Source organism: Myotis nattereri, assembly GCF_964212035.1.
Source record: "Myotis nattereri genome assembly, chromosome: 2".
In the NCBI taxonomy this organism is placed as follows: Eukaryota; Metazoa; Chordata; class Mammalia; order Chiroptera; family Vespertilionidae; genus Myotis; species Myotis nattereri.
In genome coordinates this window covers 44,777,648-44,804,357 of record NC_138076.1, presented here as the reverse complement: position 1 = coordinate 44,804,357, position 26,710 = coordinate 44,777,648, and the positions used below count along the sequence as shown (strand labels likewise).

The 26,710-nt window shown below is 40.0% G+C and overlaps 1 protein-coding gene across 2 annotated transcripts in view; it reads left to right on the top strand.

Moving 5' to 3' along the window:
* GPC6 (glypican 6) overlaps positions 1-26,710 on the top strand; it is a 1,123,895-nt gene that overhangs the window by 746,423 nt on the left and 350,762 nt on the right. For both annotated transcript variants that reach the window (XM_081082356.1, XM_081082355.1), the window contains exon 4: positions 11,230-11,395. In XM_081082356.1, coding sequence (XP_080938482.1) covers positions 11,230-11,395 — 166 coding nt within the window. The remainder of the gene's footprint in view (positions 1-11,229; positions 11,396-26,710) is intronic.

Here is a 26,710-nt window from a genome sequence, read left to right as displayed (position 1 = left end):
AAGAAAAAACTATTTGAATTTTGATAAGATTTGCAATGAATCTGGAAATTACTGTGAGTGGTAGCTGTCTTAACAATACTGTCTTTCAATACGTGAACACAGGATGTTTTTCCCTTATTTAGGTCTTCTTTAATTTAGTTCACCAGTGTTTTAGAAGTTCTACCACCTTCTATTACTAGGTATTCTCTTGTTTTGGATTTATTGTAAATGGAATTGTTTCCTTAGTTTTCTTTTCAGATTGTTCACTGCTAGTGTATAGAAACAAAGTGGATTTTTGTGTGTTGATTCAGCTTTGCTAAACTTATTTATTAGCTCTAGTCACTTTTTGTCTATTTTGTTGTTTTGTATGTGAGTACTTTGAGATTGCCTATATATAGTATCATGCTATCTGTAAATAAATATAGATTTAATTCTTTCCTTTTTCAAACTTCGATACTATTTATTTATTTAGTTTTTATTTTTTTGCCTAATGACTCCAGCTAACATTTTCAGCATGATTTTGAATAACACTGGCTGAAGAAGGCCTCCTTGTCCTTTTCCTGATCTTAGGGAAATTTCTTTCAGTCTTCCACCATTGAGTATGATGCCAGCTGTATGTTTTTCACAAATGCTCTTTATCATGTTTAGAAGTTCACTTCTATTCCTAGTTTTCTGTCTGAATTTATCATGAAAGTGTTGATTTTGTCAAAAGCTTTTCTGCATCAGTTGAAATGACCATGTTGTTTTTGTTTCTTTGTTCTCCAAATACAGAGAACTACATCGATTGATTTTCTTATGTTGAACCACCTCCGCATTCCTGGGATAAATCCCACATGGTTATGGTGTATAATGTTTTAATAAGCTGTTGGATCCCATTCGCTAGTTTGTTGTTAAAGATTTTTTCCTCTACGTTTTTAAGAGGTATCAGTCTTAGTTTTCGTGCCTTATTATGTCTTTATCTGGCGTTGGTATCAGGTAATGCTGATCTATTAGAATGAGTTAGGAAATATTTCATCATCTTCTATTTTTTGGAAGAGTTTAAGAAGGAATTTTGTTAAGGCTTTAAATGTTTTTGTAGAATTTGCCAGTGAAGTCTGGCTTTTTCTTTGTTTGGAGGCATTTAATTACCAATTCAATCTCTACTTGTTATAAGTCTAATACTATTTCATAATTTGTCATGATTCAGTATTGGCAGATTGTTTGTTTCTAGGCATGTGCCCATTTCATCAAGATTATCTAGTTTGTTGGTGTATGAATTACTTTCCTAAGGCAATAATAACACATCACTACAAGCTGAGTGATTTTAAAAAACAGAATTTTATTTTCTAACAGTTCAGGAGGCTAGAAGTCCAAGATCAAGGTGTCAACAGAATTGATTCCTTCTGAAGTCTCAGAGAGAGAGACTATCCCATGTCTCTTTCCTGACTTCTGGGAGAAGAAAGATCTCAAATCAATAACCTAACTTTATATCTTAAGAAACTAGAAAAAGAAGAACAAATAAAACTAAAGTTTTGTTTGTCTCCACCTAATCTTCATTATTTTTGTTCTATTTGCTAGCTCTGGTTTTAGTTTACTCTAGTTCCTTAAGGTAATCAATTAGGTAATTGATTTGTGATATTCTCTTTTAATATAGGCATCTATGGCAATCATTATTTTATGTTGTGTTTTCATTCATTGATGTATTTTCAAATTTCCCTAGTGATTACTTTTTAACCTATTGGTTGTATAGAGCATGTGGCTTAATTGCCACATATTTGTGAATTTCCTAGCTTTCTTCTGATATTGCTTTCTAGTGTAGTTTCATTGTGGTTCAGAGAAAATATTTAGTATGATGGCTATCTTTTAAAATTTCTTGAGACATGAGATTTAGCAATGCTTTTTAACTGAATTTAGCATTTTCTTTCTTTATTAAGCACTCTCCTGGCTGCTGATTTTTTTGGTATGTATTTTTAAATTTGATTTGAGTTCTGAGAAAGTTGATTCTGTCGGGTTTTTTTTGTTGTTTTTTTTGTTTGTTTGGTTTTTTACTAGTTTATTGGTTGCTTCAGTGAAAAGGACTGATTCTTGGCATTTCCTACTCCAACATTTCTGTGATGTCACTTATCTGCCAAGCTTATCTCACAACCATCTGTTACATGACTTCCTTCAGAAGCCATTTCTGTCAATACCTACTTCCCAATTCAGAGCTAAATGCCCCTTTATGGATTTCCTTTATACTGCACATACCCAAGACAAATAACTACTTCCCTGAAATGATCTGGAAGTGAATGTATTCCAAAAATCCCAACTCTGGTCCAAGGTCTATATATTCATACCCATAAAGGTTGGATAAATGGAAGTTGTATGAGTAAACAAAGGAGAAACAAATTTAAGTTTTCATGATCTTACTACAAAGCCTACATACAGGTTACTGATTGGTAACAAAAAGAAAAAAAAATTAAAATTATTTAACAGGAAAACCACTTTGAATATAATTTAATCATCCTTGGAATATAAAAGATACTTCAGCCCTGACTCCAGCCAGGATAACTGAGTGAGTTAGAGCATTGTCCCCAAATGCTAAGGTTGTAGAACTTACCCTATTCTTTCTGTACCTGAATCACTGGCACTTGCAAGAATCAACCAGTGAATGCATAAATAAGTGGAACAACAAATCTCTCTCTCTCTCTCTCTCTCTCTCTCTCTCTCTCTCTCTCTCTCTCTTTCCCTCCCTTTTTCTCTTTCTCTAAAATCAATTTTAAAAAATAAAATACACTTCAGAATCTGGTGATATGTTGAGATGATGAGTAGGAACATCTCCTCATTTAATATGACTATAGATTAGAAACTGTGGAGAATGGCCTTGACCTTGCTCAAAATAACACATTTTGAATTTAAATTAGTTACAATTAACTTGTTTTTCTCTTCAGAGTAGAAAATAAATGTGGTTATTTTATTAATTTGACTATATTATTTCCATACAAACACTTACTGGGTATATTTTTATTGTGTATAAATATAATCTTAGAACTTTCACATTTTCTTGCTTTTAAACATATTTTAAGAGGCAGTCTTATTTTACATTGGCTACTACAGTATTTGCTAATATGAGCACCAATGCATGAATGTTAGTCCAGATATAGAAAGCTTAAGTATATTAAAAACCTGTAATACATTGTGATTATATGGTTAAGGATATGTGATGTCTCAAATCACACTTAGAAAACATAAAAATTATTTGCTATCGCATCCTGACACACATGGTTAGCCACGTAGATAATTCTTAGTGTGATCTCCCAATACAGCTTTATTAACGGTTCTTTTTGTATTCCTTGCCATATTTCAATATATCTTGTTTTAGCCTTTTAAAATAGAAACACAAATAACAACAATAAAACTCACAAGGTTACAAACTATGAGCTCAATTATTTTTATGTCATTTTATTTATCTTTCAGTTATTTTACAAGGAACCTTCATTATCTATACTAATAAAGAGCTAATATGCTAATGGTCGATACGCCGTAATGGGTAACCACCAGGTCATTAGCATATTAGCTGGGGCGTTGCTCCAGGACGGCAGCGGGGAGACGCCTGGAGGAAGCGGGACTATCCCGTGCCAGTGAGGGCTAGGGTGAGAGCCCATAGCGCCCCCCTCACCAGTCCTTCGCCACCCACCGCTCACACTCTGAGTGCCCCGCAGGCCACCTGCCAGGAAGGAGCACAGCACAGCAGGCAGGAGGCTTCCACGCTCTCCTTCTGCGCCATGACGGGGCAGAGCCGCCGCGTTGCTCAGAAGATGGGGCAGATGTAGGGAGGCACCCAGAGAAGGTGGGACCAGCCTGAGGCAACTCAAGGGACTGAAGGCAAGGCTTCAAGTGGCCAGAGAAGGCCAGAGGGTTTGGGGGCTAGGCCAGGCATACTGGAGCTCTGCGTGGACAGGTTCAGGTGTCATGGCATGGCTGCAGGTAGGTGAGTGGCACCACATGATGTTGTGCGCTGGGCTCCTAGTCTATCCTATCTAGTAAAAGAGAAACATGGTAATTAGTCGTATCTCCACTACCCTTCCCATTGGCTAATCAGGGCGATATGCAAATTAACTGCCAGCCAAGATGGCGGCCGGCATCCAGGCAGCTTGAAGCGAACATGAGTCTGCTTGCTTCAGTGACGGAGGAAGCCAACATTCCCCACCTGCTGCTGCCGGCCTCTGAGCTTTCAGTTTGAAACATTGTTTCAAATATAGAATCTAAACAAACTTCAGAAACCTACTTTCAGCCAGCCGGGATCTCAGAGCTGGAGTTGAAACAGGATTTCGATTATAGAACCTAAACAAACCAGATACCTGCTTTCAGCAGCCGAGGCCTCAGAGCTGGATCCAAGCCTCAGAGCTAAAGCTGGCCCAGAATAAAAAGAAAAAAGAAAAAAAAGGAGTGGTTGGGAGCTTCAGTCACCTGCAAACCTGAAAACAGCCCTCAGCCCCTCACCCAGACTGGCCAGGCACCCCAGTGGGGACCCCCACCCTGAAGGATGTGTGACCAGCTGCAAACAGCCATCCGCCCCTCACCCAGGCTGGCCAGGCACCCAAGAGGGACCCCCACCCTGATCCAGGACACCCTTCAGGGCAAACCAGCCAGTCCCCACCCGTGCACCAGGCCTCTATCCTATATAGTAAAAGGGTAATATGCTTCCCAGCACCGGGATCAGCGGAGCCACATGGCCTCCCGGGACCGGGATCAGCGTGACAGGGGGCAGTGCCCAAACCCCCTGATCGCCCTGCGGCTCTGTGTGTGACAGGGGGCGGGGCCACAACCTCCCTATCCACCCTGCTCTGTTCATGACAGGAGAAGGCGCCCCAACCTCCTGATCAGCGCTGCTTAGTGCCTGTTAGGGGGGAGCTCCCCAACCCTCTGATCGCCCTGCGGCTCTGTGTGTGACAGGGTGCGGCGCCCCAACCCCCTGATCGGCCCTGCTCTGTGCCTGATAGGGGGGAGCTCCCCAACCCCCTGATTGCCCTGCGGCTCTGTGTGTGACAGGGTGTGGCGCCCCAACCCCCTGATCAGCCCTGCTCTGTGTGTGACAGGGTGCAGCGCCCCAACCCCCCCCCCCCCAACGGGCCTGCTCTGTTTGTGAAAGGATAGAGCCATAACCTCCCCATCGGCCCTGCCCTGAGTGTGACAGTGGCGGCGCCCCAACCCCCTCATTGGCCCTGCTCTGTGCGTGACAGGGGGTGGCGCCGCAACCTCCCCATCGACCCTGCCTTAAGTGTGACAGGGGGGTGGTGCCCCAACCCCCCAATCGGCCCTACCCTGAGCGTGACTGAGGGTGGCATCGCAACCTCCCGATACGTCCCACTTTGTGCATGACAGGGGCGGCGCCCCAACCCCCTGATCGGCCCTGCTCTGTGCCTGATAGGGGGGAGCTCCCCAACCCCCTGATTGCCCTGCGGCTCTGTGTGTGACAGGGTGTGGCGCCCCAACCCCCTGATCAGCCCTGCTCTGTGTGTGACAGGGTGCAGCGCCCCAACCCCCCCCCCCAACGGGCCTGCTCTGTTTGTGAAAGGATAGAGCCATAACCTCCCCATCGGCCCTGCCCTGAGTGTGACAGTGGCGGCGCCCCAACCCCCTCATTGGCCCTGCTCTGTGCATGACAGGGGGTGGCGCCGCAACCTCCCCATCGACCCTGCCTTAAGTGTGACAGGGGGGTGGTGCCCCAACCCCCCAATCGGCCCTACCCTGAGCGTGACTGAGGGTGGCATCGCAACCTCCCGATACGTCCCACTTTGTGCATGACAGGGGCGGCGCCCCAACTCCCCAATCAGCCCTGCTCTGAGCCCGACCAGGGGCTGCACCTAGGGATTGGGCCTGCCCTCTGCAACCCGGGAGCAGGCCTAAGCCAGCAGGTCATTATCTCCCAAGGGGTCCCAGACTGCGAGAGGTCACAGGCCAGGCTGAGGGACCCCCCATCCCCCCTGAGTGCACAAATTTTTGTGTACCGGGCCTCTAGTCTATAATAATAAAAGCATAATATGCTAATTAAACCAGATATCCTTCCAGACGAAGCCAGGGCTGTGAGGGAAGCCCAGGTCCTGGGTGCCAGAGGGAAGCTAGTGCCGGCAGCCGGGGGAAGGAAGTCCTACTCTTGCATGAATTTCGTGCATCAGGCCTGTAGTATATATATAAAAGGCTAAGCAACCAGCAGATTAGAGGGTAGCTATGACACACACAGATCACCAGGGGGAAGATGCTCAACATAGGAGCTGCTGAGTGACAGCAACTTTGCAGAGTGCCCTCTTACACTCCAGGATCCCTTGGGGGATGTCGGTCTGCCAGTTTTGGCCAGATCCCCACAGGCCAGGCTGAGGGACCGCACCTACCAGAGGGACCCCACTCACTCCACAGACATCCTTTGAGCCCTGGTGCCACCCCAGGAGCTGCCGTCGGGGAGGGACCAGGGGAGGTTGGCTCCAGGGCGTATCTGGCCTGTCTCACCCAGTCCTGTCCCACCAGCCACCTTCTAATTAATGTACTTTCAATGTGCATAAATCCATACACTGAGCCTCTAGTAAATTATATTACTATTTCTCAAATTTTATTAGTATTTCTCAAAACTAGTTAATTATAACATTGACTATAAGAATGACAATTTACAAGTCATTCATTATATACAGACAGCATCAAAGGAAGTTAACAGGACTAAATCCAAGAAGCAAGGATTTTATATTGAACTCTTACATGATTGACTCACAAACTTGTGTCTCTTTTTCCAAAGTAGGATATTGGAGTAGGAACCATTGACTATCCCCCCTCCTCCCCCTCCTCCCCATACTGTGAATTCTTGACACGGGTCACTACTGGTGAAGGACAGCATATACTAATAAAAGTTATGTAAGAGCACAAACAAGTACAAAAAATAATATCAATCTAAACTTACTTTTTTTTCCACTTAAAAGCAGTGTGTTTTTTTATACCAAGTGGATACTACTTTTCTAAACATCTCAACTTATCCTTTCACTTGTTTATTTCCCAGTGTACTTTGAATATGTAGGAAGCTACAGCTACATTTTAAATATTTAATCAAAAATCCATATAGCCAACTTAAAAAAATTCAACATTTTGTTTCTCAAGATGATTGTATTCTTTATTGTTGCTAAGTAAACACAATATTCTTCAGTAAAAAAAATTGTTTCTAAAACTCCACCAAGTGTACAGATTTGTGCTAATATGTGTTTGAGCCGTAGTCTGTTCTAAATTCTAAATGTTAGTTTTTAGGTCTCCTTTATTTTGGTTTTACCAAATTTGCAGATTTATCTACTCTTTCAGAAGTGTATATATTTTTTAGTTTTGTGTATTTTCCACAGATCAGCTGGCTAATGACTATCAATCTAATATTTACTAGAATTCATTGAGGCTAGAACACAGGTATGGATATTATTCAGAGGAAACTAACGCATAAATTTAAAAGTAGATAATAGACCTATTAAAATAACTAAATTAAAAAAATACAGTTATAAGACAAAATACTGGCAATGATGTGGGAAAAACTGCATCCCTCAGACATTGCTGGTGGAAATGTAAAATGCTACCACCAGCCTGAAAAATAGCCTGGCAATTTCTTATAAAACTATACATGCACTAACCATTTGGATCATCAAATGCACTTCTGAGCATTTATCCCAAGGAAATGAATACTTATGCTTATTGGAGAACCTGTGCATGGATACTAATAGAAGCTTTATTCCTAATAGAAAAGTACTATTCCTAACAGCAAAGAGTGAATATTCACCCCAATTCTAATACATCCAAACCATGGAATACTACTCAGCATTAATACAAGCGGTACTTGGATGGACATCTTGGGTATTATACTCAGTTTAAAAAAAAAGTAAAGCTAAAATGGTTATATACTACTACATGATTCCATTTAAATAACATTCTTGAAATGACAAAATTATAGAGATGAACAAGAGATCAGTGGCAATAGATTTCCAGGTGACAGGACAGGGGGTGGGTGGGTAAAGGTAGCACAAGGTATTCCTTTTCTGATAATGGAAAAGTTCAGTATGTCAATTGTGGTGGCATTAGAAAAATCTATTTATCAAGTAAAATCTCATAGAAGTGTACACACACACGCACACTATATATATAGACACTAGAATATATATATATATATTCATTCACAGAGGAATGCAAGATGAAAAAAATCATGAAATGTGCCAATTTCAGTTTCTTCATTGTGATATTGTACTATAGCTATACGAGACGTTGCCATTGAGGGAAGATGAGGGAAGGGTAACCAGGACTATACTGTTTTTGCAACTTCTTGTGAGTCTATATTGATTTCAAAATAATAAGACTTTAAAGCAGGTATAGAATAATTTTAAAACTATAAATTATTTAAAAAGAAAAATATCCCTTCACACAATTGGCATTTAAAACAACCTTCTTTTCAGAGACTGACTTCTAAAAGTCTTAATTTTGAAGTGATGACTTTTTAAAATTTTAATCCAAGCAGGCAGCTGTGTCAATTCAAAAAAACTATGGTCTGTGAACATTAAAGCTTCAACTTTGATCCTCCACTCTCCATTTTCTTCTTCAAATGCCCTTTATTTGACCAGGAAGAATGTCATTTCCAAAAGTACTGAGAGAGCCACATTTAACTTGAACAACATTGTTCTTTTAGGTTATTAAAGCTGTTCAATTTTCTGTTGCTTGCTACCCTGATTGGAGGCTCTTCTTAAATGTCAGACTGAGGAAATTGCACTGGTTCCAACACAATAAAAAAATAAAAATATAAAAGCAAAGCTTTTGAATTAACGCAATCAATAGCCTTTGAAAGCAAAGTTAAAAAGCAACAACAATTGAATGTTAGGTGCACAAACCTATCTTGTTCTTTTTTTCCCCCCTTTCAATATCAACATGGCCAAGAAATTGGGGAAACACAATAGAGAGTTCAATTCAAAAAGCTCTTATTGAGCACCTAAGTCATAATCATAAAACCGTATAATGATGTGCGTATCTTACGGAGTGGTGCAGGTTATAATGATGAAACAGAGTCCACAATGTCCATGAGGACATTGCATCCCAAATATTGACAACTGCTCTAGATTTTACCCTGGCACACAGAGTGAGAAGAAGCAGAACCTTATATAATACCAATGTCAAGAAAGCCAAAAATCCAACAGTCAAAGGAAGAAATTACTTAGGCAGCTCATGAAAATCGGTAGGTCTCTGGAGAAAGACATCAGGGTCAAGAGAGACATTGGAAGACTGTGGAAAACCAAATCCTGTGCACAAAGGTTTCTAGGACTGAAACCATGCCAAATAAGTAAAATGTGTAAGAATTTGGAATTCCACATTGACTCAGTACTGAAAATACAGAATATTTTCTCTATTTTCTGTGAATGGCATGGAATACATCTAGGTAAAAGAAATTTTTAAAACAATACTACTCAATTGTGGATAAAGTTTGTCATTTTCAACAAAATAACCCATCTGAAGATGATATGGTGACACTAATGTGTGTTCAGAAGTCATTACAATCCTTACTTTTGTTCTCCCTTGTTGTTTTTGTTTTATTGTTGGGAAAATAAATTTTAGAATTAATGGTATTAAACCATTCTCTAATTTTTTTTAATAAAGAGAGGTTATTTATATTTTACTTCGCTTATTTGATTTGGAGTACATAATGCACTAACTTTCTATCATGTTAATCATGTTAATTCTACTTCATTAAAGTCGACATTAAATTACCAGGAAAAGTAAAAATCAAAAGGCTATTACTATAAAGTGAGTAAGAAATAAGGTGGATTAATGGATGAATAGAAGGATAGATAGATGTCAGAAAAAGCAGTTGTAGGAAATACTAAATGTACAAGAGTGGGAATGTGGGTGTTCCCTTTTCTATATGTTAGAAAATTGTCATAAAGTTTTGGAAAAATATACAAAACAAAAAGGGTAACTAGAACTTTCAGTGCCTGATTAAATAAAATAAACTCTTCATTTCCTGAAATAGTGTATTGGGGACTGTGTTCCTATACAAAATAAAGTCAAGAAAATGCTACAAAAGCCAAAGCCCTGCATTGAGAACTTCCAAAGTGGTTTCTAGATAAAAGGATAAAATGGCAGCGATTAGCTGCTGTTGTTGAAAGTTTCCATTTATGCAGAAACACCTTTTATTTCCCTACATTTGTAGAGGTGTTATGCTTTGTCAGCATCTGAATGTTCTGGAGATGTAAATGTCATCTGCAGATCCAAGTTTACTTGATAAGACTGAAACTCCCCAAGAGGTCCAAGTGGTACAAGTTAGGCTTATTCTCAGATCTAGAACACAAGAACTGCAACATATAATTACTTTATTTAAATACCAAAATTATATGGAACCAACCAAATAAATGTGAAAATAATGTTTGTGTCTAAATCATGAAAAAGAGCTTTCAGTATTTTGTGTGTGTGTGTGTGTGTGTGTGTGTGTGTGTGATCCATACTGTTTTGAGTATTCTTTCCACTTGACATCAAAGCAAATTTTTCAGTGAGGCTAAAAAGGGCCTCATTGGCTTACAAGTGATTAACTTAGGATGTTTCCTTGTTCGAGGCAAATAGCACTCACTGTCAGTTGGTTAGTAGCTCCTCTGAATTACTGCAAGGTTTTCTCACGTTCAACACTGGATCCATTTCCTCGGAATTCCAGAACTGCCAAGCTTCAGAGGCCCGAAACTGGGCAGTTCCATTGCCTCTAAGCAGGGCTGCACCTCAGAAATCCCAGACAAGTTGATATCGATCCTTTTAAAAAAGTTATGTACGAAGGAAGTATATCTGGCAGCCTCCTTTAGAGACAGGGTCAAATAACCAGTTGGAAAATTGTCTAAAGGTGTCACATTAAACTTTAATAATACCTACATTTTTATGGGGCTTTTATCTTTGTAAATTGCTTTCACATGCATTATCTCATTTCACGTTCTGTTGCAATGAAACAGTGTCTAGGTTTTTAGGGCTGAATTACAGTGACATAGATATCAAAATGTTGATGAGGACATTTCAAGAAAAATGATTATTCCTATGCTGAACAGAAGTATTTAACAAGAATTACTGGCTTCAAGATCAAGTTTTCCAAAGGGTTAAGATTCTGATGGTCTTTTAACCCTTTGTTCTAATGCTGCAGGTTTACCAGAACCGTTTCACCGATTTTTTGTTTTAAGAATGAAATGAATTACATCTTTTTTCCACCCTTTCACCCTTCTTATTTCTGATTTCCTATTCTTTTTAATACATCTACAGGTCAGCCCCACCCCAGGGTGCATCCGTGCTCTCATGAAGATGCTGTATTGCCCATACTGCCGAGGCCTCCCCACCGTGAGGCCCTGCAACAACTACTGCCTCAATGTCATGAAGGGCTGTCTGGCAAATCAGGCCGATCTGGACACCGAGTGGAATCTGTTCATAGGTAAGGAGCATTTGAACTCATCCAGAAACAGAAATGTGGGGACCTGTCTGATGGCAGGTTCAAAGTTGTGATGACTTGTGGAGACCACGAGGATGTTTAAAAAACACAAAACAGAACAGCATTTAGCAAAGTATAAACAGCGTTCTGCATTTTCCTTCTTGTTTCATTCTGAAAAGTAAGACTCCCTTTCATATGGTGAAGGACGATCCTGTTAAAGATGGCACAAGGCAGCTGTATTGAGTTAGCTTGATGTCCCTGCGAAGGTGAAAGTAGCCGTGTTGAATTTCGGAGAGCCTTAGGAAAGATTCTCCTAAAAGAAATCCACAGGACTGTGTCTTTTTTGTTTGCATTACAACGTAATCCCGGATACACAGATATTGTAACCCAACAGGAGTAGACTGTTTCCTACAATCCCCTTGCCCCTGCCCGCCCCCCCCCCCACCACCCCCATCTCAACACAGCAGAGCCAAACACTGAGTGCTGAGTTTTGCAGTGGGAAAATCCGATTGCTTTATTTGCAGAGCACTAAGCTAGGAGAACAGGAAGCCTATGGCTTAATACCTGAACTCCCCGAGGATGTACGGTGGAAGGGTTTAAGGAGTTAGGGGGAACAGGTATGCGAAGCGCTGGTGGGGTGATTTTTAAGGGAGGACCTTGGAACTCGTTCACTGAAGGTAGAGGGCGTCTGCACGGGTCTTCCTGGACAGCAGACCCTTTGCTCTGAAAGGGTCCAGTCTTCAAGTTCTGGTCATGTCCCCATCCCATGGTTCCTGGGGGAGGCGAGACTGTGGTCCCTGGGCAGCTAGAGGACAGGGTGCCCCCTGTGAGTGCTGCCTCTGTAGAACAACTCAAGCACTGTATTAATCCCCATCTGCTTTAAGGAGCGGAACCAGTTCTAAGCTGTTCTATGTGATTTATGTGCTGTTTCAATATTAGTAAACAACTCCTTCCTTAAACATCTGTGATGAAAATAGCTCAATATTGTTGGTAAAGTATGCAAATTTCCTTCCTCTTTCTGTGGGAAAGAACACTTCAAGCACACAAGTGTGAATCAGCCTTCCAGTCTTTAGAAGGTGGGAGGAAAGGAGGTGGGGAAGATTCGGGGAAGGGCTGTGAATCATGGCTCATGTCTTAAGATGCAGAAATCGTGCGGGCTTTGCACTGCCAAAAGGTATTTCCCAACTAGCTATCCAAGGATAAAAGGACACATTTCACAGGCAGGCTTCTCCCAGGAAAATACACAGGCCTTGAGAGAGTAAATGTATTTTCCCTCCCCTCTGTCAAATGGCCTTCAAATAAAAGCACTTTCAATTGCATTTACTGCAATTGCATAGTGACAAGCAGAGTGGTGCAAATAACACTGGCACTCCTCAGCCTCAGAGGGCCTTCGTCACTTATGCAAACCTCTAAGCCAGAATGCATGAGGAGAGTCTTCTGACACCTTGGATTTGAGCAGGAGAAGAAAAGAGCTAAGACGTGTTGGAATACAGAACAACCTAAGCCCACTGTGCAAAGAAAGATGTGCTTAAGTTACAGGCATTCAGCTGCGGCAGGGAAACCCATTGGCTAACACACTCTTATGCCTAGAAAGGCCAGAGAAAATGGTTTTGAAGTTTTATGAAAAATATTTGAGAGTGGGTAGAATCAAATGGAAGTCATCTAACAAAAATCTCAAATATCATTTGGAGAGAATAAATTGACATGCTGTTCTCGCCTTTCAGTGGGAGGGCAAAATCTGCTTGTATGATCTTGGGTTACTTAAGTTGAAAAATTAGGGAGATTTTTTTTAAAGTTAATCATTCAGGTACCCTTCTAATGCAGAAATGACATTTTTTGCTAAGATGTTGGAGGCGGGTATGAATAAAAAAAGTAATCAGAATAAACTCGATCTTCTAAAATATTCATGTAGATTAATTTTGGCAGACACTCTACCCAAATAATGCTAATAAAAATGTACTCTCATCAAGAAATCTAAAAATGTTTGCATATTTTAAAAACCAGACTAAGCTTTATAGCATCAGTTTCGAGTCGTAAAGACTATTCAGATGTTTGGGTTGAAACTGCCTAATTCATAGCACAGTTAACTTGTCTTTGGTCAGCCTGCAACTTATTGACAGGAATGGACATGTGGATTTTGTTACTTAGAGCAAGACATGATTAAGAATGATAATATGGACTTTTTAACTTGTAAGACCAACAGTGACTTCTTAATTGGCTTTTTTTTCTCAGTGCTGGTTGGGTATTTCAATGTAAAACAAATCCTTAAACTTTTAATCAATCAGGTTTCCTAGATGCCAATTTGATGTGTAATTAAAAGTCTGGAAAACCATGTGGAACTCACCAAGTGTTTTAATGAGAAGGAAACCTGGTGGTTAGTCCTACATTAATATGTATTCATAGCCAGTTTTTCCCTATCTCGTTTTCTTTATTAATGCTAGGGATATTTGATTAGTGCTGTCAGTTTTCTTTTTTCAGATTTTGCTATGACATTGAGAATTGACCACCAACATAGACTCACGAAGCAAAATATGTTCTTACTAATACTTGTCCTGATGTGAAGCATTGCTTCACAAATTTATCACAGCAATTAGTCAAATGTGTCAAATCCATTTTCCGCACAGATATATTCAAGATGACAGTGTTGCAGTGTTCATGAATGCAGCAGCAAAGACCAGTGAGCAAATCAGTGCTCCAACAAAAGTCTAAATAACAGCCCTCCTTTGGTTAGCACCTGCAGGCCATCACTCTTGGGCGTCTAGCATCATTTCATCAAACCTTTCACTTTTCTTGCTGTCAATTGCATGAGTCATTTCTGCCATTTTATACATTTTATAGGTTGTTTTTTACTATTGTGCTCATCAAAAAATGTTAACAGCGACATGCAATCAACCGTCAATAAAAACAGGAATCGAATTGGAGGCACATTGTCCTGATCGTCACAAAGCCACAAACTAATTGAAAGTCATTTGTAACTGTTTGGAATTCAGTGGGTGTCTGGACTATATCTAAAGAAAGGCAATTCACTGATAAGAGGAACTGTTGAAAGTGTTCAAGTAAAAACCCCTGTGGTATTCCATTCCCTTTCGAGGTTCCATCCTGGAAACACAATCAGGAACCGACTTGGGATGCATTGTTTTTCTTTTCTAATTACTTATTTTTTATTATTTTTAACTTAAATTTATTGGGGTGACATAGGCTACTAAATGGATGAACGTGTGACGAGTTACTCCTTTTACCTACAATAGTTACTCGATAATAATGTGGGGGGCACTATCTCTGTGCAGGGCATGGAGTTCAATTTCGTAAAGGTTGTATTTTAATCGTCCTCCTTTAGGAAGTTTAACTCCATTCCCTGCACACAGATCGTGCCCCCAAAATTCTTCTCAGGAAACCACTGTAGGGAAAGGAATAACTCTTTACCTCTTATGCAAAGAACTTTAAAAAAGAAGTTGCTGACAGCTTTGAAGAAGATGGTGACCCATTTTAGAGTATTTGAAAAGCCTCAGTTCACCTCTGCCAGGAACTCACAGCCACTTTCTAGGAGCATGTGGGATTCCCCAGTACAAAGCATTTGCACTTCAGTTGCTGCACCCAAAACAATGGGCCTGCTGCTGCTCCCCTGAGGTAGGCAGCACCAAAGGAACACAAGAGTGGTTTCTAGCCTGCTCTATTAGAAGCTATGCAGTAGGAGAAAATGCAATTTGAGGCGTTGACAGTCTCTGCTTAGGCACTTACCCCAGGTGTTACTGTATATTCATACACAACTTATTACAGCCTTATTGTTTGATTGTTGCCTGCTGCAAAAGGGTTTTCTTGAATTAAAATGTCCTAGAGGGAAACAGTTTGTGGGCAGAATTTGTTGTTTCAGTAATATGCTGTGGTTATTTTTAGTGTTTGGCACTGATGCCCACCCTCCATGGGTAAGAATTGTTCTATTTAACAAGGGGCCATATTACGGCTGGAATTACATTTATATAGCTCTAATAAATCTTGCTTCTAGTATAAAGATATAGGATGTGTGGGACAGCCTCCTCCAAACATCTGGTACCTTCTAAGACTTTATAGACTGTGAGAACCAGAGTGGGGGGGAAAAGAGGCTTTGAGTGTGGAAAGGCAAATGTGACACAAAAGGCAGGAATTCTATTTTGTTCTCTAATGTTTTTTATTACTAGAATGTTATAGGGTGCTTATTACCTCAAGTATAAGGCAAAACTATCTCTATGTTTCTATAAAAGTGAAACCTAAAGATGTTTTTGTCCAACATTGTAGCCTAGTGTTTTAGGCTATCCCAGTTAATAAGACACTAATATTCTTCATATATTAATTCAACTCACAATATTGAGCAAGATACACACAATTTTTTACCCTTGGAGAATTTCATGTCATTAAGTTAATTACAATCAACTGTGATAAAGTGCTAGGAAAATAGAAGCACCAATGCTAAATGTCTACTAAGCAGAGGGACTTTCCCTTATGTGGAGGGCCGGGGAAGCCTGGCCTCTGTAAGTATAGAATAAAACAGTGAATAAGGCTGCATTGCATTAGGGTTGTCAAACATAATTGAAGTCAAATAGTCATAGCATATGTAATTGTTACAATATAGATCCCAAATATTTTCAAGTTCTGTGACAATTTCATGATCTGTCAGTGGCTCTTAAATATATGTTCACTAGAGGCCCAGTGCATAAAATTCGTGCACTGTGGGGGGGGGGGGGCGTTCCTCAGTCTGGCCTGTGCCGTCTCGCAGTCTAAGACCCTGTGGAAGATGTCTGCCTGTCGGCTTAGGCCCACTCAATCAGGCCTATGCCGGCAGTCGGACATCCCTCTCACAGTTCAGCACCCCTCGCTCCTTACCACCTACCTCCTCGCTGCTCCTTACTGCTCAGCTTTCTGCTCCTTCCTTGGCACTGGAGAGGCTACTGCCATGGTGCTGCACTCGCCAGCTGTGAGTACAGCTTCTGGCTGAGCAGCACTCCCCCTGTGGGAGCACACTGACCACTGGGGGCAGCTCCTATGTTGAGCATCTGCCCCCTGGTGGCTAGTGCACATCATAGCAACCGGTCGTTCTGGTTCTTCTGCTGTAAGGATCGCTTAGGCTTTTATTATATAGATTTTATTTTTGACAAGTTTTATGATTAAGTCTCACCACCATGCCACTGACTCTATCTCGAAAGATCTGGAGAATTTATGTTAATTTTCCTCAAGAAAAGGTTGAGTTCCTTGACCTATAAATGCCCTCCAATTGCCGTGAGGGGCTGACCCAGCGAGAAGCTTGCATTTTTAATTTAGGCCTTAGTCGCTCATAGACCAGACAAACGAGTGGTATCGAACTTTCTGGGCTTTCTTTCTCCTTTTAAACTAACCAATCATTACATCTCAAGACAGCCCATGACAGAAAGCTACGATGAGAACACCAGGCATGAAATCCAAGGTGGGCACTGCATCTGTGCCATGCCAAGAGACAATGCAGTACTACCCACTCATTCTCTCATTTACACCTTAATCCAGCACATTTATTCACTAATCCACCTGAGTGCCTAGGATGGGCCTTGCTCCGGTTTAAGCATGGGGGATAGAAAAGGCTCTGCTGCTAAAAACAATGAATGGAAACAAATGGACAGAGAAATGGAAGGGGCTATAGTAAGAGGCCGTTTTACTTCACTTTGTGAGTCTACTCTTTTAATGAAACTATGACTAAAATTCAGTGATTTTAAAAAGTGCGTATTCCTGTTGTTAATGGGCTCTATGAGTGCAGGGATGGCAGAAACAAATCAGGTTATGAACCTGGTTCTTTCACTGTGACAGCTGCTGTCAAGTTGTATATTAGAGCCAGCCCCAAGGAAGCTGTGTTAGGTCAGTCAAATGACTAGTGTCATGTCCTAAATTGCTACTTTGGTGTACAGATGACTTTCTTAGGACCTGCAAGAGTTGTTTATCCTCAAGGTATTTAGTGTATTCACAACTCTGTGCTTGGGGTAAATGTTACTAGATACCCATTCACTGTTTCTAATAAATAAACTCAGATTCTCTTTTTTTTAATGTGCAGGACTGTGGGATTTTGCATTTCAGAAGGATATAAAATAGACACAAGAAAGTATTTCAAGAATTTGTATAAGATACTCCTCATTCAAAGACTTTTATAATGAAATTCTGTAATATAAATCTGATAAATAGTTTTGTTATAAAGAATTCTGTAGTAAATACGATATGACTCTGGCTGTCATATCCTGAAATGCCATGTTTCAAAAACCTCTAGACCCTCAACATAGAAAAATGTTCCCTTTCAACCAAAGGAAAAGAAAAATTCAAGAATCGTACTTAGCAGCAAGCTTTCAAAGTTTCATCTCTGCTTTGTACCAGACAAGAGCCTATTCGATAATAATACAGGCCAGAAACACAACTCTTAAATCGAGGAACAAAAGCCAATGGAATTATGCTAGAATTTGATCTCACTGTTAGCTATAGAACTTGCTTTTGCCCATGTGCATTCCTAACAGCACCAAGATTTTTTTTTAATGAAAACATTGTATTTTCAATTAGTTGAAACCTTACACCACCCAACCAAACCCCTACCTTTTTAGTCATTGATTGTTTCTCATTGCTCATGAATAATTATCATATGCTGTGTTCTCTCATAGTGCTGGCATAATGCGTAAGTTGTATTAACAGCTTGCTGAGGGGATAAAAAAGAAGAATGAAAATAGTTGGCTGATACCCAGCAGCCTTTCATGAGCGGCACTTTTTATCAATTTCCTACATTTACAAATGGTTTACTTCTGAACTTCACATGTGTGAAAGTGTTTTTATGTTGTAGCGTAGGGTTAATGCCTTAAGGGTGGTATAATGTCTGAGGCTATTCAGCAAGCACAGAAGCAGGCGTTTCTTAACCTCTGAACACTTACTAATGCTGGTCTTGAGGCAACAAAGGGGATTCATAGGATAGCAATTTCTATTCAGAATCAAGGGGATTTTCCCATGGATCAAAGCAGGCAAAGTACATCAAAACTAAAAGTGCTTGGTGTCATACACAAGTAGTCATTCCAAGGTGTGTGTGTGTGTGTGTCTTTCCTTTACCCGCCATGTCAACTCTTGTTCATTTTTCTATCCCAGTTTTCATATTCTCAACCTCTATACAATTTATAATTGTTGTGAATCCATTTTCTATTTACTGATGACTTCAGATATCACATTCTCAACTAGACTTGCAAGTTGGAATTTATGCTGCAATATAATGTGATACCAACCAGTAGCTTCTACTAAAGCACTCCTATTTTTGCAAATAGAACATCCTTTAAGATACAAGATGTTCCATTTATAATAGGAAGTTCACTGAAATACCCCGTATGCCTTTTCAGGTCTCCAAGTTCTATGAGAACTGGCAACAGAAGGATTTAGTTTACCGGGAGAAAGCAGAGCATGTCAAAATGGTTCAAGGTGGCTAGAGAATAGCCTTTGTATTTGGGGTTTTGCATTTTGCTTCCAGTTTACACTTCAGTTTCAATGTTTTCTCTATAAATGCTTTAATTTGATAATTATATCAAAAGGTACCTGTTTTTGCCAATTAACATCTGATGTTATTAACATGTGATAGTTTTCACTGTCATGTTTGAGTTTGAGTTGTAGCACAGATGTCTGGCTTTTGGCATGCCAAGAGAAAATATGTGATGATTCTTTAGAATGGAATTAAATAGACTCCAAAAAGCCCACAGACCCAGAGAAAAATCAAACACTATAAACATTAGCCCAATAACGTTCTTAGCAATTCCAATTTGAGGAGATACGAGGAACATGAGGTACAAGAAATTGTAGGAACTAAGAAGTAAAGAGAGCCTAAGTAAGAGGATTGTTAAAGAAAGCGCTAAACCACATGGCTTTTCACAAAGTCCCAGAGCCATCATAAACAAAAAGTCCTGGTGACTGGTGGAATGGAAGAGGGCGGGGTGGGGGGGAGATCTCCTGAGGCATTTAGTTCACTCTGCAAATGCTGATTTACAGCTAGAATGAAAATCTGTATTTTAACTCAAATAATAAATGCCTGTGTGAGGTTGTAACACTTTATTAAAATATCTTAAAAATAGTGTTATTGAGAGTCTTTTGACTTCTTTGCCCATAAATATAGCATTTACATATATATAAATATATGGATAATTAAATCTATATAGAAATATATCTCACAATTGCTCTAACAGCTTCTTTAAGACATGATTAGCTCAAGAGTAGAAGTGCTGATCATTTATTTAGGGTCATTTTTGAAATTAGTTTTAGTTTTTCTCAGGCTTGTTTCTTTAATATTATAAAAGAGGCTTTTAGAATTTTATTTTCTTCATCTTATTGTCTTTGTGACTTGTTTATTAATGAACAACCCTCTGAGGAATCAGGGGTGGGAACCAGGTTAGAAGAGATGGCCCCATGAATTATTCTGATGGTTAAAAGCATGTTTTTCATTCCTTACTCTAAAAGGGAAATGGGTATTAATGTCCTTGGGAATAATTTAAAATTTTGAGAACCTTCATGGTATATGAAAACTTTGAGCTTATAACTCATTTAAGAATATTATGTCTACAGACACTTGGTAAGATAGCCAGGAGAGAATTTAAATTAAAATAGAGCTTGAAATATGCCGTGTCCTTCATCTAACAGTTTGTATATAAATCCCACATAAAAAGGCATGTCCTTGATTTTTTTCTTTGCATAGATTTAAATAATTTGCTATGCTAAGAATTTCCTTTATTTTAACCTCTAAAGAAATAAACATTAGAAATAGACCATTGAATATATGACATTATCCCCATGAAAGGATGTATCTATATGCAGCACTTTTTTATTTTTTAAATGTTATCTAGAAAGATAACACTGATAATTAAATGTAAAAAAAGATGGTCAGTATTTACCACTAGAATCTCAATGCTCCAGAAATTAACTTATTTAATGGGAAGCCCAAGAATAATATTGGGTGAAATGAATGAACTAGAAGATGTGAGAGGATTTTGGAAGTAGCAGTGTTGACCCCTTTGATTGCCTGAGCTGATGTGGTTTTCAGGTTGACTGAATCAGAAAGTGAACCCTGTCCAAACTCAACCCATGTCTATCTCTGCAGTAGTTTCACACCCGCTTGAAGGAGTCAGTTCTCCCTAAGGAAGCACGACTACTCCTCTGTAAGAGAATTCATTAACTTCAAGGAAAGTATTCTCAAAATATACAATAGTCAGTGAGTTGGTGAGGCTATTTGGAGCCCTTGGTGTTACCACTTGTGCATGTGTTTTCGGGTTTTCTAAATTCAATGTCCTTGATTATTGCTGGATTAGTTTTCCATCTTAAAAACAGTTTAGTGTTTCAAACTTTTCTGTGTTAGCATAACCATAGAAATATATTCCATAGTCCAAAAATCTCTGGGTAGTACCCAACCAGATGGGAGCATTGAAGTCCTCAATAGTCCTAAGAATGTTACCCAGGAATAATGCTAGAAACACCAGTACACAGTGCCCTGTGAGGATATGGATCATGCATATGTCCCTTCATTAATCAGCCTTTCAGCATTTTCAATCACTGAGCCTAAATATAAAATATTTGAAAAGTTCTAGAAGGTTCAATTTAATGTGTACCATCCTTTATTGGTTGAAGATCCAGATAGATGCTTCACAAGATTGTCCATGAGAGTATATTTAAATGTGTCTTGCTACTTACTCATTAAAAATCATAGTATCCAAATTCTGAACCTGAAAGTGTTATAAGAAACTCTATTCCCCAATTTCTATAGTTCTGAGTTTTATTTCGAAAATATTACATACATAGCAATAATAGCTAACGTTTACTGGATACCTATTTTATACCAGGCAAAGTTATAATCACTTTACACTTTTAACCCTTATAATAACCCTATTAAATAGTCAATACCATAATCCATTATACAGGTGGGAAAACTAAGAGAGATAACTTGTGACCTGTAGAAAGTCACAGAGCTTGTACGTTGCAATGACAGAATTTGGTCTCAGAGCTCAAGTTCTTAACCACTGCTAAGTGTTCAGGAAGAAACTCTTAGTCTCTGGCTATGTGGATTGATGGGTATATTGGGGGAAAGTAAAAATTTGATATTGTCAGCACTGTCTGGTAGAATTTTCTGCCACAATGGAAATGTTCTATGTCTGTGCTGTCCAATATAGTAGCCACTAGTCACATGTGGTTATTAAATGCAGATCAACTGAATTTTTACTTTATTTAATTTTAATTATTTAAGTTTAGTAACATGTGGCTGTTGAGCACTTTAAATGTGGCTAGTGTGTCTGGAGAACTAAGGTTTTCATTTTATTTCTTTTTAATTAATTTAAATTTTAAGTATTATATATGGCTAGTGGCTACTCTTTTGGACCATGCAGGTTTACGCCATTAAAGCACTTATAATTTCCATGACATATCTCAGCATCTGAATATATCTGATTCTCTTTTAGAAAGGTGTTTATTAGTTGCCTTTTTAGTGCTTAGATCTAGACTAGGCATATAGTGGACACTAAAGAAATAAAAACTTTACTACCTGGTCTTGAAAAAGTATAATATTCTGAAGAGGTGAAATGTGTCCTTTTAAGTGGGAGTTTGGTTGAGTGAATGTGCATAGTAAGAACAATAGTCCTGAGTGGCTGCATGAATGTGAATCCTGACTTCATGATTTATTATCTGTGTGCAACATGGGGAACATTATTTAACCTTCATAAATCTCAGTTATCTCATCAATAAACTGGAGACAATAGTACCTAACTCTTAACATTTTATGGATTAAACTAGCTAATGCATATAAATCTGAGGAATAGGACATATCCACAGATGTAGCTGAAGGAGCAGCAACGTGGTTCCCTATTTGGGTGAGTAACCTGGAAAGGTATGAACAGGAAATAGAAAGTAGAAAGCAACAGAATACATGAGAAGGCAGGAGAACATCAGCCAGCAGAAACATGCAAACGAAAGAAGTAACAAGGGCAGGCTGAAAACCAAAGTAAAATCGTCAGAAGATAGTTTATCATCAGAGCTGAAGGGACAAGATTAGAAGTGCACTTCACCATAAAACCTGCTTCTTAATCCTGTTTATGGATTGGCCTTTGTTCCTGGGAGGCAGGATCCATCCCAGTAGAAGGAACCATGCCCTTGCTCAGGTGAATAATCATTCTGTGACTCCATAATGGGAAAGTGGTGGTATGATGTTAAGAATAAGCATGGCTGACTTGTGAAGAAACCAGCCAGGCTGAAATAGACACACTTGCTGGCATGTGCTTGGAGATGAGATTGGTCAGGCTTGGACTGTTGAAGCTTTGAAAGTCAACTTCACTTGACTTTCTTTGTCTTGTACATGATGACATGCCACAGGGCATTATAATCCAGGGAATGGTGGGATCTGAATAGTAACCTGGCAGACAAGTGAAGGATGGATCCAGGTGGATGAGACTAATGGGTAGTGAGACTGGAAAGGTTATCTGAGCATGGAAGGAAGAGGGAAAGGAAGATAGCATGAATGACAAAGCTGGAACTAAAAGGATATAAGATTTTATGTCTAAACTATGGGTCCGGTGCATGAATTTCATGCAGGGTGGGGGGGGGTAGGTCCCTCAGCCCGACCTGCACCCTCTCCAATCGGGGAGCCCTCAGGGGAGCCCTCTCCAATCTGGGAGTTTCTGTCTGTCTTTGCAATCATATGAGCAAATTGTCTGAGGCCCCAGCCCAGTCTGGTTTGGTGCTCACAGAATAATAGAGGTTTTTGTTTTTTTTCTTTGCTCCATTGGTGATTTCCTAGAAGTTGCAGAATATCTTCCTTTTAATTTTTCCTCGACACTCTGACTTTACTTATGTCTCACCTTCGCTTTCGCTCCATCCCCCACCTGCAACAGTAATTTGCTCCAGGCTCACTTTGCTCTAGTGTCTAGGACAGTGGTTGGCAAACTGCAGCCCCTTGAGTGTGGCTCTTTCACAAAATACCACTTGCGGGCGTGCATATACAATGAGATTGAAACTTCATGGCCACACTCAAGGGGCCAAAGAGCCGCATGTGGCTCGGGAGCCGCAGTTTGCCGACCACTGGTTTAGGAGATCCCACAATGTGTCTGCCACCAGAACTATGATTCCCAGCATTACTGGTGCTCCCCGCTCTCTTGGTTTCTGCTTCCAGTACAGGGGCTGTAGAAACCCAAAACACTGGGAACTCTAGCCACCCCCAAGCCGGGCTAACAGGACCAAACACTCCAGTGGTGTCCCTGGGACCCCACCCACTCGGTGATGGCAAGCACACACGCTGACCACAGGCTCAGAGCAGGCAGGGTCCCAGGGACGCCTGCCGCGTCACCCGGCTATGTGGTGGGCAGGCATCCCACCCTGCCCCTGGCTGCTCAGCACCTGCACACGTACACACTGCACACAGACCCGCCATCTTTGTCAGGTTAATTTGCATACATATACCTGATTGGCTGTGGGCATCATGGAGGGATGGTCAATTTACGTATTTGTCTATTATTAGTATAGATATAGGTGACAAAATAAAGGGCAAAGAAGGAAATATGTCAGATATGACTGAGATAATAAGCTGGCTTGGGGCATGGCAAACATGGATTTCTTCAATCTGTTTCAGGTTTGTTGGGTTTGAAAAACAGCAGCACCAAAAATGGGAATGCCCCATTGGATGTTGGAAATAGAAGTGTTCTATGTTCCTAGAACAGGAGCGGGAGATGCCAAGACCACTGGAGGGCTCCACAGCCGAAAGGGTTCTGTGTCCAACTTCATAATCAACTCCAACAGGTTGTGACCAGAATCCCCTCTCCTGGGCACTGCTCACCTACCTGTGTGTTCTTTCCATGTGAAATTAGACTCTCTGTATGCCTTGATGTTAAACATTTAACAGCATGCGCATCAATATGATTCTCAGAATGAACCTACGTCTATACTTCCCAACCTCTTTAATCAAGTGTCATTACAATGTCAGCTGTGAATATCTAAAACTGCTTAACATAATGGTTCCACAGAGACATTCCTTGGTTACTCCCCACAATATATTTTCTCATGATTCAGAAACCCCTTGACGCTCATATCCATCACACACACTGACATTTTGTAATTGCAGTAGATCCAAGAGGAAATGTATTTTCTATAGGCTTTGACTTTTGCAGTCCTCAATGCATGAAATCTAGGTTTACCTGTTTTTTCTGGCCACCGCCAAATTCTAAATTGTAAGTGGGGGCATGAAATTTGTTAATTTTACCAAAAAATTTTCCCCAAGGGCATTTATTTTCTTCAACGGCAAAAATGCCATGTATCAGAAAGCAGCTTCTTGCTTTGTGGCAAAACTGTCACCACTGAAAACGCAACATGTAAGGACCAGTGCAATCTGTTCATTGGTTTCTGAACATGGAGTGGCCGGAGGAGCTAGACAAACAAGCACAATGCAGCCTTCGCAACTCAGCACTGGAAGGAGCAAGGAGGGGTTTTTTGAATCCCATATTGCCAAGTTACTGACTTAAGAATGCCCTAGAGTATAAATTATTTCTCCAAAGCTCTGTAGTGACTTTTGTCAAATGCCTTCTGCTTAGCCCATTAAAAGTGAAAACCATGAAATATTATTTGATTTGTAACCCAAGAAAATGCCCTGAAACCACCTGTCTCTCTCTGGATAGCTGCCAGAACAAAGTGAGAGGAAAGGTCGAGCCTGAGAACCACAGTTTGAGGCTGCGGCATGTGGCTCAGATCACAGGTGGAGCCTGTGGGTTACACTCAGGCTTCCCGTCTCCTCCGAAGCATTTACATTTCTTTTCCTAAATCCACGTGGGAGTCCCAGGTTTTGAGATTGACATTTCAAATAGTTTAATGGTGGCCATGCAATATATATGTATTTAGAAATCTGACAATGAACTGTATTGAATAGTTATTACGTTTTCTTTGAATTTGATTTGGAGACGTTAGTTTCAGGATACACTTAATTTCCATGTGGAATTGACAGATATTAAATTCCATTTTTTTCCTGAGTGCCTCAGGAATTTTATTTAATCGTTTCACTTCTGCTGTGCCAGACCCCGATTCCTATCCACTTGACCTGTGAAAACTGGGCGTCAGATTGTTTGTGTTCATCACAAACGTGTTAAATCAACCTTTAAAACGTGAGACACAAAAAGTTTAATTTAAAGCTACATCCAGGCATATTTTTAAGATGCAGAAATTATAGAAATTAATAGTTTGGAAACACAAAATGATAAAGTATAAGCCTTGTTCAATGAATTGATTACAAGATAAAAATAAAATTATTTAATCTGAAAACCTCTTAGTCTAGCAGAGAAACAGTCACAGAGCTAGCATGGCTGTTTAGGACAGTGCCTGTGATCATTCCTGGTAAATCTGTATACATTTGTACCGGAAAAAATGCCATAATCTGTACTAATTGAGGAAATAAGGACACCAACATCAAAAGAACAGATTTTAAGATTTAGGCTTGACTATTTATTGAGTACCTATTGTCTGTCAGGTAATATCATATCTTTATGTTTTAAGAAATAAGAATGAGTTATATTTGGTGTGTTATTTTGCTTATTGTGTTTCTATATTTCATTTAAATATCCTAATATTTTCCTGAGCCTACACAATCTTTTTATTGATCATTTAAAGATACACTTTCAACCAGGCACTTATGTAAATGAATAAAATTCCATATTAGAGGATTCTTACTTACCAGGGGTTTATGCATTAAGTTTGACACACAGTCTTCACAGCTCAGGGGCTAGGGCAAAGAAATAGCTTTACATGTGGTTATTCTCCAATCTTCATCTGCTTGAATTCAAATTATTTTTTGACATTTATTTTGACATAATTTTATGATTATAGAAAAGTTGCAGAAATAGTAGATTTCACATGTATTCTTTACTCAGCGTATCCTAATGTTCACAACATCCTATATAATAAAAGGCTAATATGCAAATTGACCGGACAGCAGAATGACTGGTCACTAAGACACGCACTGACAACCAAGGGGCAGATGTTCAATGCAGGAGTTGCCCCCTGGTGGTCAGTGTGCTCCCACAGGGGGAGCACCGCTCAGCTAAAAGCTGGGCTCACGGCAGCACTAAGGATCCCTCTGCAGCAGCACTAGGGACTCCTCAAGAGGGCGCAGGCCAGTTGAGGGACCCCCCTTCCCCAGTGCATGAATGTCATTCACCAGGCCTCTAGTACATACATAATCATAGTACAATAGTCAAAACCAGGAAATTAACATTGGTACAATATTACTAACTAAATTATAGACTTCATTCTAATTTCACTAGTTTAACTCTTTCATGTTTAGGGATCCAATCCTGGATC